The sequence below is a fragment of the Podarcis muralis genome, chromosome 12 (genome assembly GCF_964188315.1).
Source record: "Podarcis muralis chromosome 12, rPodMur119.hap1.1, whole genome shotgun sequence".
Classification (NCBI taxonomy): Eukaryota; Metazoa; Chordata; class Lepidosauria; order Squamata; family Lacertidae; genus Podarcis; species Podarcis muralis.
Genome location: NC_135666.1, coordinates 1,850,536 through 1,863,907, shown reverse-complemented (window position 1 = coordinate 1,863,907; position 13,372 = coordinate 1,850,536). Strand labels below are relative to the sequence as shown.

Here is a 13,372-nt window from a genome sequence, read left to right as displayed (position 1 = left end):
TAGGGAGGGAGGGGCTTTTGCTCTGGAAGACCTCCCCCCCGCCCTCATTTCCTGTCCTCTCTAGGAATCCAGCTCAGCTCCTTTTAACCCTTGGCAAGCCAGGGCAGCAAGCTCCCCCCCTCTTTCCCCTCTCTGCGCTTTCTCTCTCGCCAGAAAAGCTTAATTTTATTAACCCCAACATTTGGGATCCTCTCCAAACCTGTGCCAAAGTTGTGAGGTCGTTTTGCAGCGAAACACCCGTGTATTTTGCATCTCTCCCCCCCCCCCGTAAGTGATGCTCTGAGGGTCATAGATATCACCCCAAAGTTTGGCAATGGTCTTATAGGAAGCGCATTAAGGAGTACATCCAAGTCAATGCCAAAGTTTTGCTATCGTTCTGCAACCTTTTTGCACTGAAACCCCCCCCCGTTTCATCACACCCCCAAAAGTGGGTTACCACGCTTTATTTTGGGGGGCCCTCTTGGGTGGCCTTCTGAACTGTTCCCCCCTTGGCCAGAAACAGGAGGAACAGCTTGCTGTGAAACGGGCACTGCAAGGAGCAGGAAACCGCATCCTAAAATTGGAAGGGGAACCCCCTAGTCCTCCCCCCCCAAAATCAGGAAGGAATCTCAGCTAAAACATCCCTGGCAGTTGCCCCCCCCCCCAGCCTCCTCCCCATCCCTCCCTCTGCTGCCGCTTTCCTCCTCGGGTGTCACTGTGGTTGTTTGCGTGGGACATGGGATCCCATCTTTGTCCGCTGGCCAGAGCCTGCTTAGGTTTGACCCTCCCTCCCTTCCAGGGCCACGGTTTTGGGGGCCCCACGTGGAGACTCTGCACACACATCCCACCTGTGTCAGGAAGGTTTTTGAATATAAACTGTTAACGGAGAAATCTGAGGGCTCCCTTGGACAGAAAAACAAGGACACCAGGCAGGAATACCAGAGCAAAACAGCAGCCAGGAGGCTTGGTCTTGACTGAAGACTGTCGCAACAGGACTCCCACCTGCCACCAGGTGGAACAAGATGGAAGCCCCCAACAAAAGAGAACCCAAACTTTTATTAGCTGCTAAGCCCCATGTTACACCCCTAAGACTACATCACGGTTACATCATGAAAGGGGAGGTCTGATGGCAGGAATCTGAGCATCCTGGACCCTGCCCCACGGTTCCCCTTGCCCTCCACCAAACACCCATCAAGTGTAACAAAAGAGATCTTTACATTTCCCTGTTTCCCAGCCAAGTTCATCCCACCCTTTTGTCTTCATCTGGGTTTGTTATTTCTGGAATGGCTACCTGCCTGGCACTCAGGTATCAGGATGCCAGGGATTATCACTCAGGCAGAGGGGCTGCTGAGGAGCTGAGCTCAAATCTCTATATGAATTTCTGAAGTTTCCCCTGTGAGCCAGTACAGAGATACATTGATCAGCGAATTCTTACATTTGGTATCGTGCAGCAAAGGCCCTTTGAATAGACAGGAAGAAACTGTGATGAAATGTTTTGTGGGGAGAAATCACAAAAGTCACAAAAGCGGTTGTGCTGATTTTGGTAGTGGGCTGCATGTGCATGATATCTGCTGGAGGGGCAACTCCCCCCAACCTATACATAAATTTCTGCAACAATACAATCTGATATATTTGAACAGGTAATGACGGAAGATACATGGGGAAACAAATGTCAAAAGATTTTGAATAAATGGACAAGTTATGGGAATTGGATAGCACCGGGAGAAGCCAACCCAAGCATCCAAATTAGAATGCATAATCTGTGCACATGGTTAAAGATCTGAAGAGAGAACAAGTTTTGGGGGAGGGGTTAAAGGGGAGGGAGGAGGGGGGAAAATAGGATAAATGAGCAGGGACAAAAATATATACGGTTATCAATAACTAGGAGGAGGAGGATTTTGATGCATGTTATTGTTAGATTTTCGACTGAATGTTTTTTTTGTAAGTTATTCGACATCACTGGATGAAAGGGTATTATAAAGAATGAAAAAAATAAATTATTAAAAAGAGAGAGATAGAAGTGGGGGGGGGGGAGAAGGAAGGATTCACCCCTGGAGAATTAATTCCTCCTGGAGGATGTGAGCAGGAGTCTGGATCCTTTCCTTCCTGAGAATGCAATGCCCACCACCCTCCAAGGTCAGGCGAGCAGCTGAAACATCCAGGGGCAGGAAAGATTTGCATCCTTTCACTCCAGAGAAATGGCTCCACATATACGCATAAGTTCCCAGACTTCTGGAAGCCCCTCCAGCCCCTTCCCCAAATGCCCTCTGCTTGCAGTGTCCTGTGTCCTGGATTCTGATCCTGCCCTGTTGGTGTAATTTAGAAGAAAAAATGGGTCAAATTGCGCTCAAGTGCTCAGTCCATCTTGTGAGAGGCCCATCCCCCACGTCTGGATTTTGTTCGGAAAAACGCCCAGCTGCCCTGCCTGGTTTAGAAAGAGTTCAAGGCCAAATGCCTGCAGCGTGACTCATGCAGCCTCCTTTTCTCTGTGTGCAGAGGAGGGCACAAGGCAGTGGGCATGGGGACACTGCGATCTCCAAGGTGCCAATTCCTACTTTCTTGAGACACTTTCGCCCTGTAATGCGTAGCTTTGAAAAAGAGGTTTGTTGTTGTTTTAGCTCCTGGCATTGTGTGAACAAATACTTACACATTCATAATTTTCATAGGCGGCCAAGCTTGCAGGACCAGGACTAAGTGCTGTAATTCTGCATGGTGCTTTCTAGATTCCCAATATTGAGGGAAAAGGTGTCCCTCTTTTCTTCCTGTTCCGTGTCAGTCACTTCAACCTAAAAAATTGGGAAAGGCAGCAGCTACTCACGTTGAGTGCAGGGTTTGCTGAGATTCGGATTCAGGAGGCACCTTGTACCAAAGGAACATTTTTTTAAAAAACAACAACCAACAATTCAAAATAAATTCAGGTGTGGGTTGTGTGTGCTTTAAATGAAAGGTGTGTACAAAATCTCAGTGGCACTCCAGGTTCCCCAGCTTCAGATTTCTTGACCTAGGGAACAGGACAGCCTAGGCTAAGGGGTGTGCTATAAGAATTTTTTGGTCTCTCATATATATATATATATATATATATATATATATATATATATTAAATGTTCATAAATGTACCAAGCAAGCACATACATAAATATATAAACCACATGTGCAAAACCCACAGGAAAAGTCCTAAAGCCATTTTGACTCTTTCAGTCACCTCAAATATTTCTCTACAAAGTCGAAGGAAAGGCAGAAACCTCCCCATTGTCTCTGTCCTCGCAAATATTGCTTTAAGGGCACATTTAAGGTGTGAATAGGGTGAGCCTGTGACCTTGCTCAGGAATTGAGTATTATCTTTACAAAAGAATGGCCAGGTTCCACAGGTAATCCAGTCAAGTGGCCATTAACAGGTAACCTGGCAGACAGGGTAAAAACAATGCACTCAGATTTCTGTTGTAGACCGCCTTTTCTGTGATGTTTGTATGATGTTTCCGGGGGTGGTCTTGGACTCCTCCAGGGAGGGCAATTTAAAATGTCTATATAAGGGCTTGCACGAATGGCTCGGGGTCCTCCTCCTCTCTCCTGCGTGTGAGGGGAGCACCCTGTTGCAACAGCTTTAATAAAGATCAGGCTTACTAGCTGCTTTGCTTCTCAATATTCTCTGCTTGGCCTCTGTTATTTTCTCCTACCAATAGAGAACCTACAAAAGGACTCTATATGGGCTCTTGGGTACCCTATAAGGGAAAAGGAGCTGGTTTTTTTTACTTATATCAGGTGTGATATGATTTCTGTGACCAGTTGCTTAATTCCAGGTTAGAAGGTGGGTGTCCTAGTCCAGGACCACATGGACTGTGTCAGATGTCTTTGGGGCAGGGCTCCATCTTTTCATGAACTTCTGAAATACTTTATTTCGATTGCATGTGGGTGTTTTGAGGACTGTCTTCTATTCTGGCCTTGCTTTCCGATGTGGCCATGGACGCTATAAGAAAGTTACCCTGGCAACTGTTCACTTTGCGGCAGAAACCATCATTTCTTTTTATTCATTTAGTTTAAAGATGAAGGGATTACAGGTCATATGAAGGAGGGAGAAGACCTGGGAGGTAAGAGAGAATGTCTCTGCTCAGCTGCGAAGCTCAGTGGGTGACCTTGGGACAGTCAGTCCCTGTGGGTGGATCCAAACACAGGAAAGGAACGCTATAAATAAGCCAGAAAGAAAACAAAAGAAGAAAAGTGCCATGGGAAATGTTTTAAACCATTCCTGCTCTCTGGTGCCATCTGGTGTTGCATGTTTAAAACGCATTCAATTCGTTGCTTCTTTACTAAAGTAGCCGAGACCTGTCTCTCAGCCCAAACTACCTTAAAGAATTGTTTGTTTGTTTAAATATTTATACACAGGTGTATCATAAAATATACCACAGTGGTTTACAGCAATAAAAACCCAAACAATAATAAAAGTCTAAAATAAGCTAAAAACAAAAATAAAATTAAAAAACCCCAGTATTGATAGCCCCTTGTGGGGGATGCACAGTCATACCTTGGGTTACAGACGCTTCAGGTTGCGTTTTTTCGGGTTACGGACCGCCGAAATCCGGAAGTACCGGAACGGGTTACTTCTGGGTTTCAGCAGTCGCGCATGCGCAGAAGTGCTAAATCGTGCTTTGTGCATGTGCAGAAGCGCCAAATCACAACCTGTGCGTGCGCAGACGCATCATTGCGGGTTGCAAACGCTGCAGGTTGCGAACGTGCATCCCGCATGGATCAGGTTTGTTTGCAACCCGGGCATCCACTGTACTCTTAATTACCTGTACATGCAGGGCAGAATAGGAAATTTTCCAACAAGCATTAAAAGGCTGGGACAGCAGGCACCCACTGAATTTCCAGTGGCAGGACTTTCCACAGGACACAGAAGACTAAAGTAAAGGCTTGAAATTAACACTGGTAAAAGGATACTTCCTTGACCAACTTGTGGGGAAAGTGGAATAGATATAGCCATAATGCAGCTAAATAATAATAACAAATTTAAAAATTCATCTCCACCCTGTGTGTCCCTGTTTTTGAATTGGGGTGTGTGTGGCCAGGAACAGACTCATGAAATGCCCTCCCCCAATATCAAAGAAAAAAAGAATCTGGGACACAACCAAGATATTCAGGGCTACAATATTCAGCTCTGGCTCTCCGCTGGGAGATGCCTCCTGCCCATTCTTCACAGCAACTCCCTTCCCTTTGCCTCAGTATTAGGGCAATGTCACGGTCACCTTTCCAGCTCAAAGGAGCCTACATAAATCAACGTCGTCCCCCCTCCAAAATATCCCCACCTTAAAATCACAATTTAAGAAAGCAACAAGTATGAAACACTAAAAAATAGCACCTAAACTGGGGCAGCAAATGCCTGGGGGATTAAAACAGATGTCAACGGTAGCAGAAATCAGAGCGCATTGTGTGGGATAACAACGCTGTTCCTCTACTCCTTATCTACCCAACGCTGCTTCACAACTACCACCCCTCTCACACCCCAGCCTCCAACTGTCTCTGCTGAAGAGGCCAGAAACCATATTGGCTGAGTCCTGGAAGATCTACTCTCTGCCTTGCAGGCCTTTTCCACCTGGCCTGGACTGACTCCAGCTACAAAAGCTGAGGCTGCTGAACAAACTCTTGGGCTTGGGAGTTTTTGAGGGGGGTTCTTCCTGTTGATTTTTTGTATCTTTACTTTAGATCTTGTATATTTATTGTATATCACTACTTTTGTTATGTTGTAGTTATTCAAACCCCCCTTAAAACTTTCGTCCAATCACCTCTCACCCCCAGCATTCCAAATTCATTCTCCCCATCTCCCTACCTAACACTACCTTAAATCTACTATTATACTGTACTTACCATTATTATATTAATTACATGTGTATACAACTTATACAAACACCACAACATCACAGGCAAACTTTAAGGAAATGCACACACATGCACACTTTCAGAGAGGCTCATTAGAGAGGCAGTGTGGTTTAGTGGTTAGTGTGTCAAGGCTACAACCTGGGAGAAGTGGGTTCAAATCCCCACTTGGCAATGAAGCTCACTGGGCGACCTTGGGGGCCAGTCACCGCTTCACAGCCTAACCTACTTCACAAGGTTATTGTCAGGATTAAAGGAGCTTGGGGGAGAACCGTGTGACACCACCTTGAGCTCCCTGGAGAAAAAGGCGGCATATAAATGCAGTAAATGAATTTCAATAAGGACAAATGTCAGGTTTTGCACTGTCATTCAGAATCTTGGTTCAATCTAAGCCATCTTCCATGGGTCAGACATGTGCAGATGAGAACTGGAGTTGGCCGAAGTAAATAAACTGTGCTTGCTGTTGCTCCCAACCACCTTTGAGTACAATGAACACGAAACTCATTCTTCCTCGTGGATACAATTATTTGCTCCTTGCATCCTCTCGGAATGTACTGTGAAGAATCAAAGGAGGACAGCAGCAAGGGAATCTTTGACCTACCCTTCTCACAGAGGGAACTCCTGGCTGTTCTGGAAAATGTCCTGTGTGTGTTCAGCAGAAACCAAGAAGGGCTCAAGCTGGCACCACCACCATCCTGGACATGCCAAGGAAGACAGTTGCAGCCAGGAGCATCACAAAGTTGTGAGTTGGAGGCTCTTGGAAGTACGTGAATTGTTTGTCAGCTTCTCCAAGGAAGAGCTCAGGGTTGATGGCTAACTCACCAGCACTGCCAAACTGCTCATCACCCTCTTGTATAAAAGCTGGTAAAATGTGGGATTTGTAGCTGGTTGATTGACCGAAACCAAAGAGTGCTCACTAATGATTCCTCGTCATCCTGGAAAAAAGGAATAACTGGGGTGCTACAGGGTTCTATCCTGTGCCTGTTTTTGTTCAACGTCTTTATAAATGACTCGGACAAAGGAATTGAGAGGATGCTCGTTAAATTTACAAAGGGCACCAAACCGGCGGGGTGGAATGGGGTAGCTGAAGAAGACAGAATCAGGATTCAAGATGACCTTAACAGGTTGGGAAACTGGGCTGAAACCAACAAGATGAAATTTCAATAAGGTCAAACATAAGGTTCTCCAGTTAGGCTGCACAAATATAAAATGGGAGGCACCTGGATTGCTAATATTACATGTGAAAGGATCTAGGTGATTCCTAGTAGACCACAAGCTTAACATGAGTCCACAGTGTGATAGCGGTAAAAAATCCCTCGTGCTATTCTAGGCTGTTACCAACAAAAGTCTAGTGTCCCAATCGTGGGAAGTTGTAGTATTCTGGTTTGGTCAGACTACGCCTAGAGTCCTGTGTCCAGTTCTGGAAGCCACAATTTAAGGATACGTCAAGCTGCAATGTGTGCAGAGGAGGGTGACCAAGGTCTGGAAACCAAACCTTATGGGAAGCAGTTGAAGGAGCTGGGTACGTTAAGCCTGGGAAAGAGGAAACTGGGAGGACCTTTGATAGACATCTTCAAATATCTAAAGTACTGTCTCTTGGAAGACGAACAATGCTAGATTTCTCCAGCTCTGGAGGATAGGATCCATATTGGTGGATTCAAGTTACAAAAAAGGAGATTACCTTGACATATAAGAACTTTCTGATCGTAAGAGCTGTTCAACATTGGAATGGACTCCCTCAGAAGATGGTGGACTCTACTTCCTTGGGGGTTTGAAGCAGATAGCCACCTGCAACGGATGCTTTAGTTGAGTTTCCTTTATTACAGAGGGTTAGACTGCATGACACCCAAGGTGCCTTTCAATTCTACAATAATATGATTCCATGATTCTCTCCGTTGTGAGTTCTTTGATGGGCTGTGAGATGGGACCTCTGACTAAAGCTCTTTCCACATTCCAAGCACTGATATGGTTTCTCCCCTGTATGAATTCTTTGATGGGAAGTGAGACCTTCTTTTCGACTGAAACTCTTTCCACATTCCAAGCACTGAAAAGGTTTTTCTCCGCTGTGAATTCTTTCATGTGAAGTGAGATGAGCGTTCCGGCTGAAGCTCTTTCCACATTGCAAACATTTAAATGGTTCCTCCCCTCTGTGAAATCTTTCATGCGAAGTGAGACTTTCCTTCCGACTGAAGCTTTTTCCACATTCCAAGCACTCATAGGGCTTCTCCCCTGTATGAATTCTTTGATGGGCTGTCAGATGGGTTCTCTGATTGAAGCTCTTTCCACATGCTAAGCATTGGTAAGGTTTGTCCCCTGTATGAATTCTTTGATGGGAAGTAAGATTGGCCTTCTTACTGAAGCTCTTTCCACATACCAAACACTGATATGGTTTCTCCCCTGTATGAATTCTTTGATGGGAAGTGAGACTTTCCTTCCAAGTGAATCTCTTTCCACATTCCAAGCACTGATACCGTTTATCACCACAGTGAATACTTTGATGTTGAACAAAGTAAGCGCTTGTACCAAAGCTCTTTCCACATTCCAAGCACTGATAGGGTTTTTCCCCTGTATGAATTCTTTGATGGAAATTAAAACTTTCCTTCTGAGTGAAGCCCTTTCCACATTCCAAGCACTGATAGGGTTTCTCACCTGTATGAATTCTTTGATGGACTGTAAGATTGGCCCTCTTACAGAAGCTCTTTCCGCATTCCAAGCACTGATATGGATTCTCCCCTGTATGAATTCTTTGATGCGAAGTGAGACTTTCCTTCCAGGTGAAGCTCTTTCCACATTCCAAACACTGATATGGTTCCTCACCACTGTGAATTCTTTGATGGATAGTGAGATGAGATTTCCGAATAAAGCTTTTGCCACATTCCAGGCATTGATATGGTTTCTCCCCACGGTGAATACTCTGATGTCGACGGAAATTTGTGCTTGTATGAAAGCTCTTCCCACATTCAAGGCATTGATATGGATTCTCCCCAGTATGAGTTCTTTGATGGGAAGTGAGACTGAACTTCTGAATGTAGCTCTTTCCACATTCCAAGCACTTATATGGCTTTTCCCCGGTATGAGTTCTTTGATGGGTTGTAAGACTTAACTTCTGAGCGAAGCTCTTTCCACATTCCAAGCACTGATATGGTTTCTCCCCACTGTGGGTTCTTTGATGGGCTGTGAGGTGGTAGTTCCGACTGAAGCTCCTTCCACATTTCAAGCACTGATAAGGTTTCTCTCCAGTGTGAGTTCTTTGATGGGCTGTGAGGTGGGCCCTTTTACTGAAGCTCTTTCCACATTCCAAACATGGATAGAGTTTATTCTCAATGGGATTTCTTTGATGAGAAGTATAATGGGAGCTGTGACTGAAGATTTCTTCACACTCCAAATAGTTATATGGTTTATCCACCGTGTGTATTTTGTCATATTCTGCCTGGTTCTCAATTTCCCATTTATCGTCACCTGCAAGGGGGAAAAAATGGATTAGAACCTCAGGAAGAAATGGAGCCCTAGATAACGGGAATCTGAGATTTGAAAAGCCTAGATCTTCTCCTAGATGGATTTTGTTTGGCCCATTCATGGAATCTGCTACATCTCCACTGTGAGTCTTCTCTTTGTTCATTTTTTCTATCATTTTTGTTTAACCAAACAAGTAAAACCTGACTGAAACTACGTTAACTTCCCTCACTACTCTGAATCCTACATTTTAAAAGGCCAGGTTAGTTCAGACCAGCCTGATCGTTGCTTAAAAAGACATAAATGGAGGAAGACTATACACAGCCAAACAGTTGATAGTCCTCCATTCCAGGTGAGCTGTGGGGCTATCAGAATCCCAGATGCTGTAGGTGGTGCTGTTGAGCTACATCAAAATCTTGGAGGTTTCTCACATGGAGATACGTATTGAATTTCAATTCAGCTATCATGACCCAACACAGAGCCTTACTTAGAGAGGCCAAGATCCCACAATTCTCTTCCATGACTTCCTTATGCAGAGCTCTCTGGTCGGGATTTAGCAATGCCCATTCCTCGTCTGTGAAACGAACAGCTACATCTTCAAAGCAAACTGAACCCTACAATAAAAAGGAAAACGTCACCCTCTTAAACAGCATAAATATCATCTACTACACATTGCTCTGTTGTTTTCTGCCTGGTAATTGCTGCGTTGCCTTAATGGAATTGTTTTGCTGCACATTTTAAGCATGGATGCTTATTTTAACATCTTAATGGAGTTCTTTTACTGTGTATTTGAATGAAGTGTGTTAATCTTGTTGTAAATGGGAACTCTACATTGTGTTATTCAAATCAAGTATTCTCTCCCTGTGCACGGTTGTGGGGGTGGGGTTAGCAGACTCTCCTGACGCCCCAAAGTCAAGGGGTACAAAGGGGCATGGGGGAGGGTAATCTCTGATGTGCATCTAAGGGAGATGGTTAGGTGAATCCCGGCCACTGTTTTTCCCCTGTTGTCAACTGCTCAGAAGCCTATTTTAGCATTCAATAAATATAGAAATAAAACTGTTAACTAGTGACAAATAATACTAGTGACATTCAGAAGGCTAGTTAAAATGAGGTGGCTGTTCCTTATTCTCAGCACATAAGCCATCTGGAATGACATTTTAAGCCCAGAAGCCAAGAGAAGGAGAATCATTCAGGCCCAGAGGCAATCTGGCTTCCCCGTCTCTCACCCTCTTCCCACCCCCATGCTCCTTCTCCCCACCTCGTCTGGTTCCACAGCCGCGACTTCTCCTCCGCCACCAAGAAAAGATGGATGAGGCGGTCTTGCCAGAATCCCTCCGCCATCTGTGAGACAGAAAGGTGAATGAGAAGTCAGAGGTGGAGCTGTGCATGGTGAACGAGAGGTGGGCCACAGAAAAAGCCTCACCTGCCGAGGGCATTTGGACATTGGCAGCCATTTCATATTTTAGTTATGTGAAAATTGATGCACCCTGCTTTGGGCTCTAGGATCCCACCAGTGACCATCACCTAATAAAGGAGTGGATTCACTCCACTAACTGCCCCCCATTAAATATAGCAAACCCACCTCATGGTATGCAAATTACACGAATTTCTGCAATTTCCCATAGGCTCCCTTGTGAGGATCTTGTGAGAGGGGAAACTTAGTGATTTAGAGTCTTAGGAAGGAGCTGAATGAACAAGAACAGTTTTATTTACAAAAGAAGAGGTCCATGAAACAAATTTGGGGTCAGGAGATGCGTTCGTTCAAATAAAAGTTAGCTGATTACTTAAACTAAATAGAAAGATCTCACTGTAGTACATGCACAGCTTTTCTTAAACTTCAGTCGCTAAAAGCTCACTTGCTGCAGTTAAATGTTCAGGTTTCTACCATAGGCGGTAAAAGGCTTAACTCGGTTTCTGTTTCTTCCCTCTCGTTTCTTTACTTATTTATGACTTTTACTGCAGCACAGCTTCCTTCTCAGCCTAATACTTTGGTTCCTGAGCGAGGGGCATTTTTCGTCCGTCCGCCTCTCTCTTAACCTTCCCACTCCTGAGGGATTTCCCACAGACCCAGGAGATGTTCTCAGCCCTTGTTCTTGGTTTGGGGGTCTTCTTTTCCTAGCAGATCTCTCCCCAACTGACTGGAAGGAGACCCTGGTTTAGTCCATCTTCCCACAGCTTCTCCCTCTCCTGCCTCCTGAGACCTCCAGATTAAATCCTGCTTCCATATTCTCCCCAGACCCTCCACTGGGTCGCCTTCCTATCTAAGCTGCTGTGGGGCTCATTCTGCTCTTGGATCAGAGCCAGTCCTCCCTCAGACAGAGCCTCTCCGAATAATAATAATAATAATAATAATAATAATAATAATAATAATATCCCCATCTCCCCTCTTAGATCGGAGCCAGTTCTCCTTCAGACAGAGCTTCTCTGAATAATAGCAATTACTATTATTATTTTATAATCCTCACTTCCCCCCTCTGATCAGGCCCTGTCCAACTCTCTCCCTCAGAAAGGGCTCCTCGGATTTTCCCTCCAAAAGGGCTGGCAGCCAATCAGAGACAGAGAGAGGCTCCCGCCCCCTGGTGGAATCTCGGAGGCACTGCACCCCCCACACTCCGCTCTGGCTCCACTGTCCCTCACAGGCCATTTCCTAACATCACTACAGGGGGACTCCTTTTCCTAGAGATCTCTCCCCTCCTGACTGGAAGGAGACCCTGCTTTAGTCCGTCTTCCCACAGCTTCTGCCTCTCCTGGCTCCTCAGACTCAGCCCTCCAGATTAATTCCTGCCTCCATATTCTCCCCAGACCCTCCACTGGGTCGCCTTCCTATCTAAGTTGCTGTGAGACTCCTTCTTCTGGCTAGAGAGATTCTCCCCTCAGATCAGAGCCAGTTCTCCCTCAGAAAAGAGCCTCTCCGAATAATAATAATAATAATAATAATAATAATAATAATACTCCTCTCTGATCAGGCCCTGCCCAACTCTTTCCCTCAGAAAGGGCGCCTCAGATTTTCCCTCCAAAAGGGCTGGCAGCCAATCAGAGACAGAGAGAGGCTCCCGCCCCCTGGTGGAATCTCGGAGGCGCTGCACCCCACACTCCACTCTGGCTCCACTGTCCCTCACAGGACATCAAGTGTGTTCTCCAAAAAGATTAAAAGGACTTACAGATTCGTTTTAAAACCCAAAGAATGTGGGCTAAGTAGAGAAGAATCTCCTTCCTCCTTACCCAGTGGCCTCTCTCTGGTGTCCAGTGCAGCCCTCTCTGCCTCAGAGGAATCAGGGCCCATTTCTGCAAATGGATCCTTTCCCTGAAAGAGCAACCAAGATTCCAAAAAGAGAATAGGGAGCAGGATTAGAAAAAGGGTGGCAGAGACAAAAAACGATGCATCTCCCATATCATTCAGAGTTCCTTGACAGCATCCAGAGGACAGTCTCTCTCACCTGCTGCTCTGCCTGCTTCCTCTCCTCTGCCTGACTCAGGAGGAATCCTTCGGCCAGGGCCACCGCCTGGGAACTGGTCTCCGCTCCACATTCCCTCACCCAGCTCTCCATCTCCGGGGGGAGGACAGCCAGGAACTGCTCCAAGATCACCAGGTGCAGCGCCTGGGCTTTCGTGTGCCTTTCTGGCTTCAGCCACTGATGGTCAAGGTGGCAGAGCCCTGCTGCAAATCTCTTGGGGTCCTTTGGCCTCCTGGTAGCAGAACTGCCTGAACTGCTGGCTCTGCAACTCCTACAAAGCAAATACACTGTCAGGAGGGGGAAATGTTCTCTGAGCAAGCATGGATGAGTCCTGCTAGGAACCAAGCCTGGACTCCACCACATCACAGATTCTGAGATTTCTTCAACACCAAAAAGAAGAGACTCTAGCCCTCCTAAAATGTGGGTTTCCGAACCCTGGGGTTCTCCAGGGTTGCTCCCTCCCCCAATTCAGGGCCCATTTCTTTCCTGCTTCTGCCTGATTTTCTAGCACTTGGAACCTGCAAAGTTCTCAAGACAGACAACTTCGGTGGTGTCTCTTTTCCTTTCTCCTTATCCAACCCACCCCATGAGGGCCAAGCAGGTGAGGCCAAAGGGCA

General features: G+C 45.9%; 1 protein-coding gene across 2 annotated transcripts; it reads right to left on the bottom strand.

Annotated features, from left to right (window-relative positions):
• Positions 1–3,969: 3,969 nt before the first annotated feature.
• Positions 3,970–12,981, bottom strand: LOC114607336 (uncharacterized). Of its 2 annotated transcripts, XM_077916634.1 has the most exons (5): positions 12,738–12,981; positions 12,523–12,604; positions 10,559–10,641; positions 9,788–9,914; positions 3,970–9,306 (listed from the first exon to the last, which is right to left on the bottom strand). In XM_077916634.1, exons 1-5 carry the CDS (start codon positions 12,846–12,848, stop codon positions 7,712–7,714), a joined length of 1,998 nt encoding a protein of 665 aa, XP_077772760.1. In that variant the 5' UTR covers positions 12,849–12,981; the 3' UTR covers positions 3,970–7,711. The 2 variants fall into 2 exon arrangements, with proteins under 2 accessions (XP_077772760.1, XP_077772761.1); XM_077916635.1 differs by lacking the exon at positions 12,523–12,604 and having other exon boundaries at positions 12,738–12,959.
• Positions 12,982–13,372: the final 391 nt, after the last annotated feature.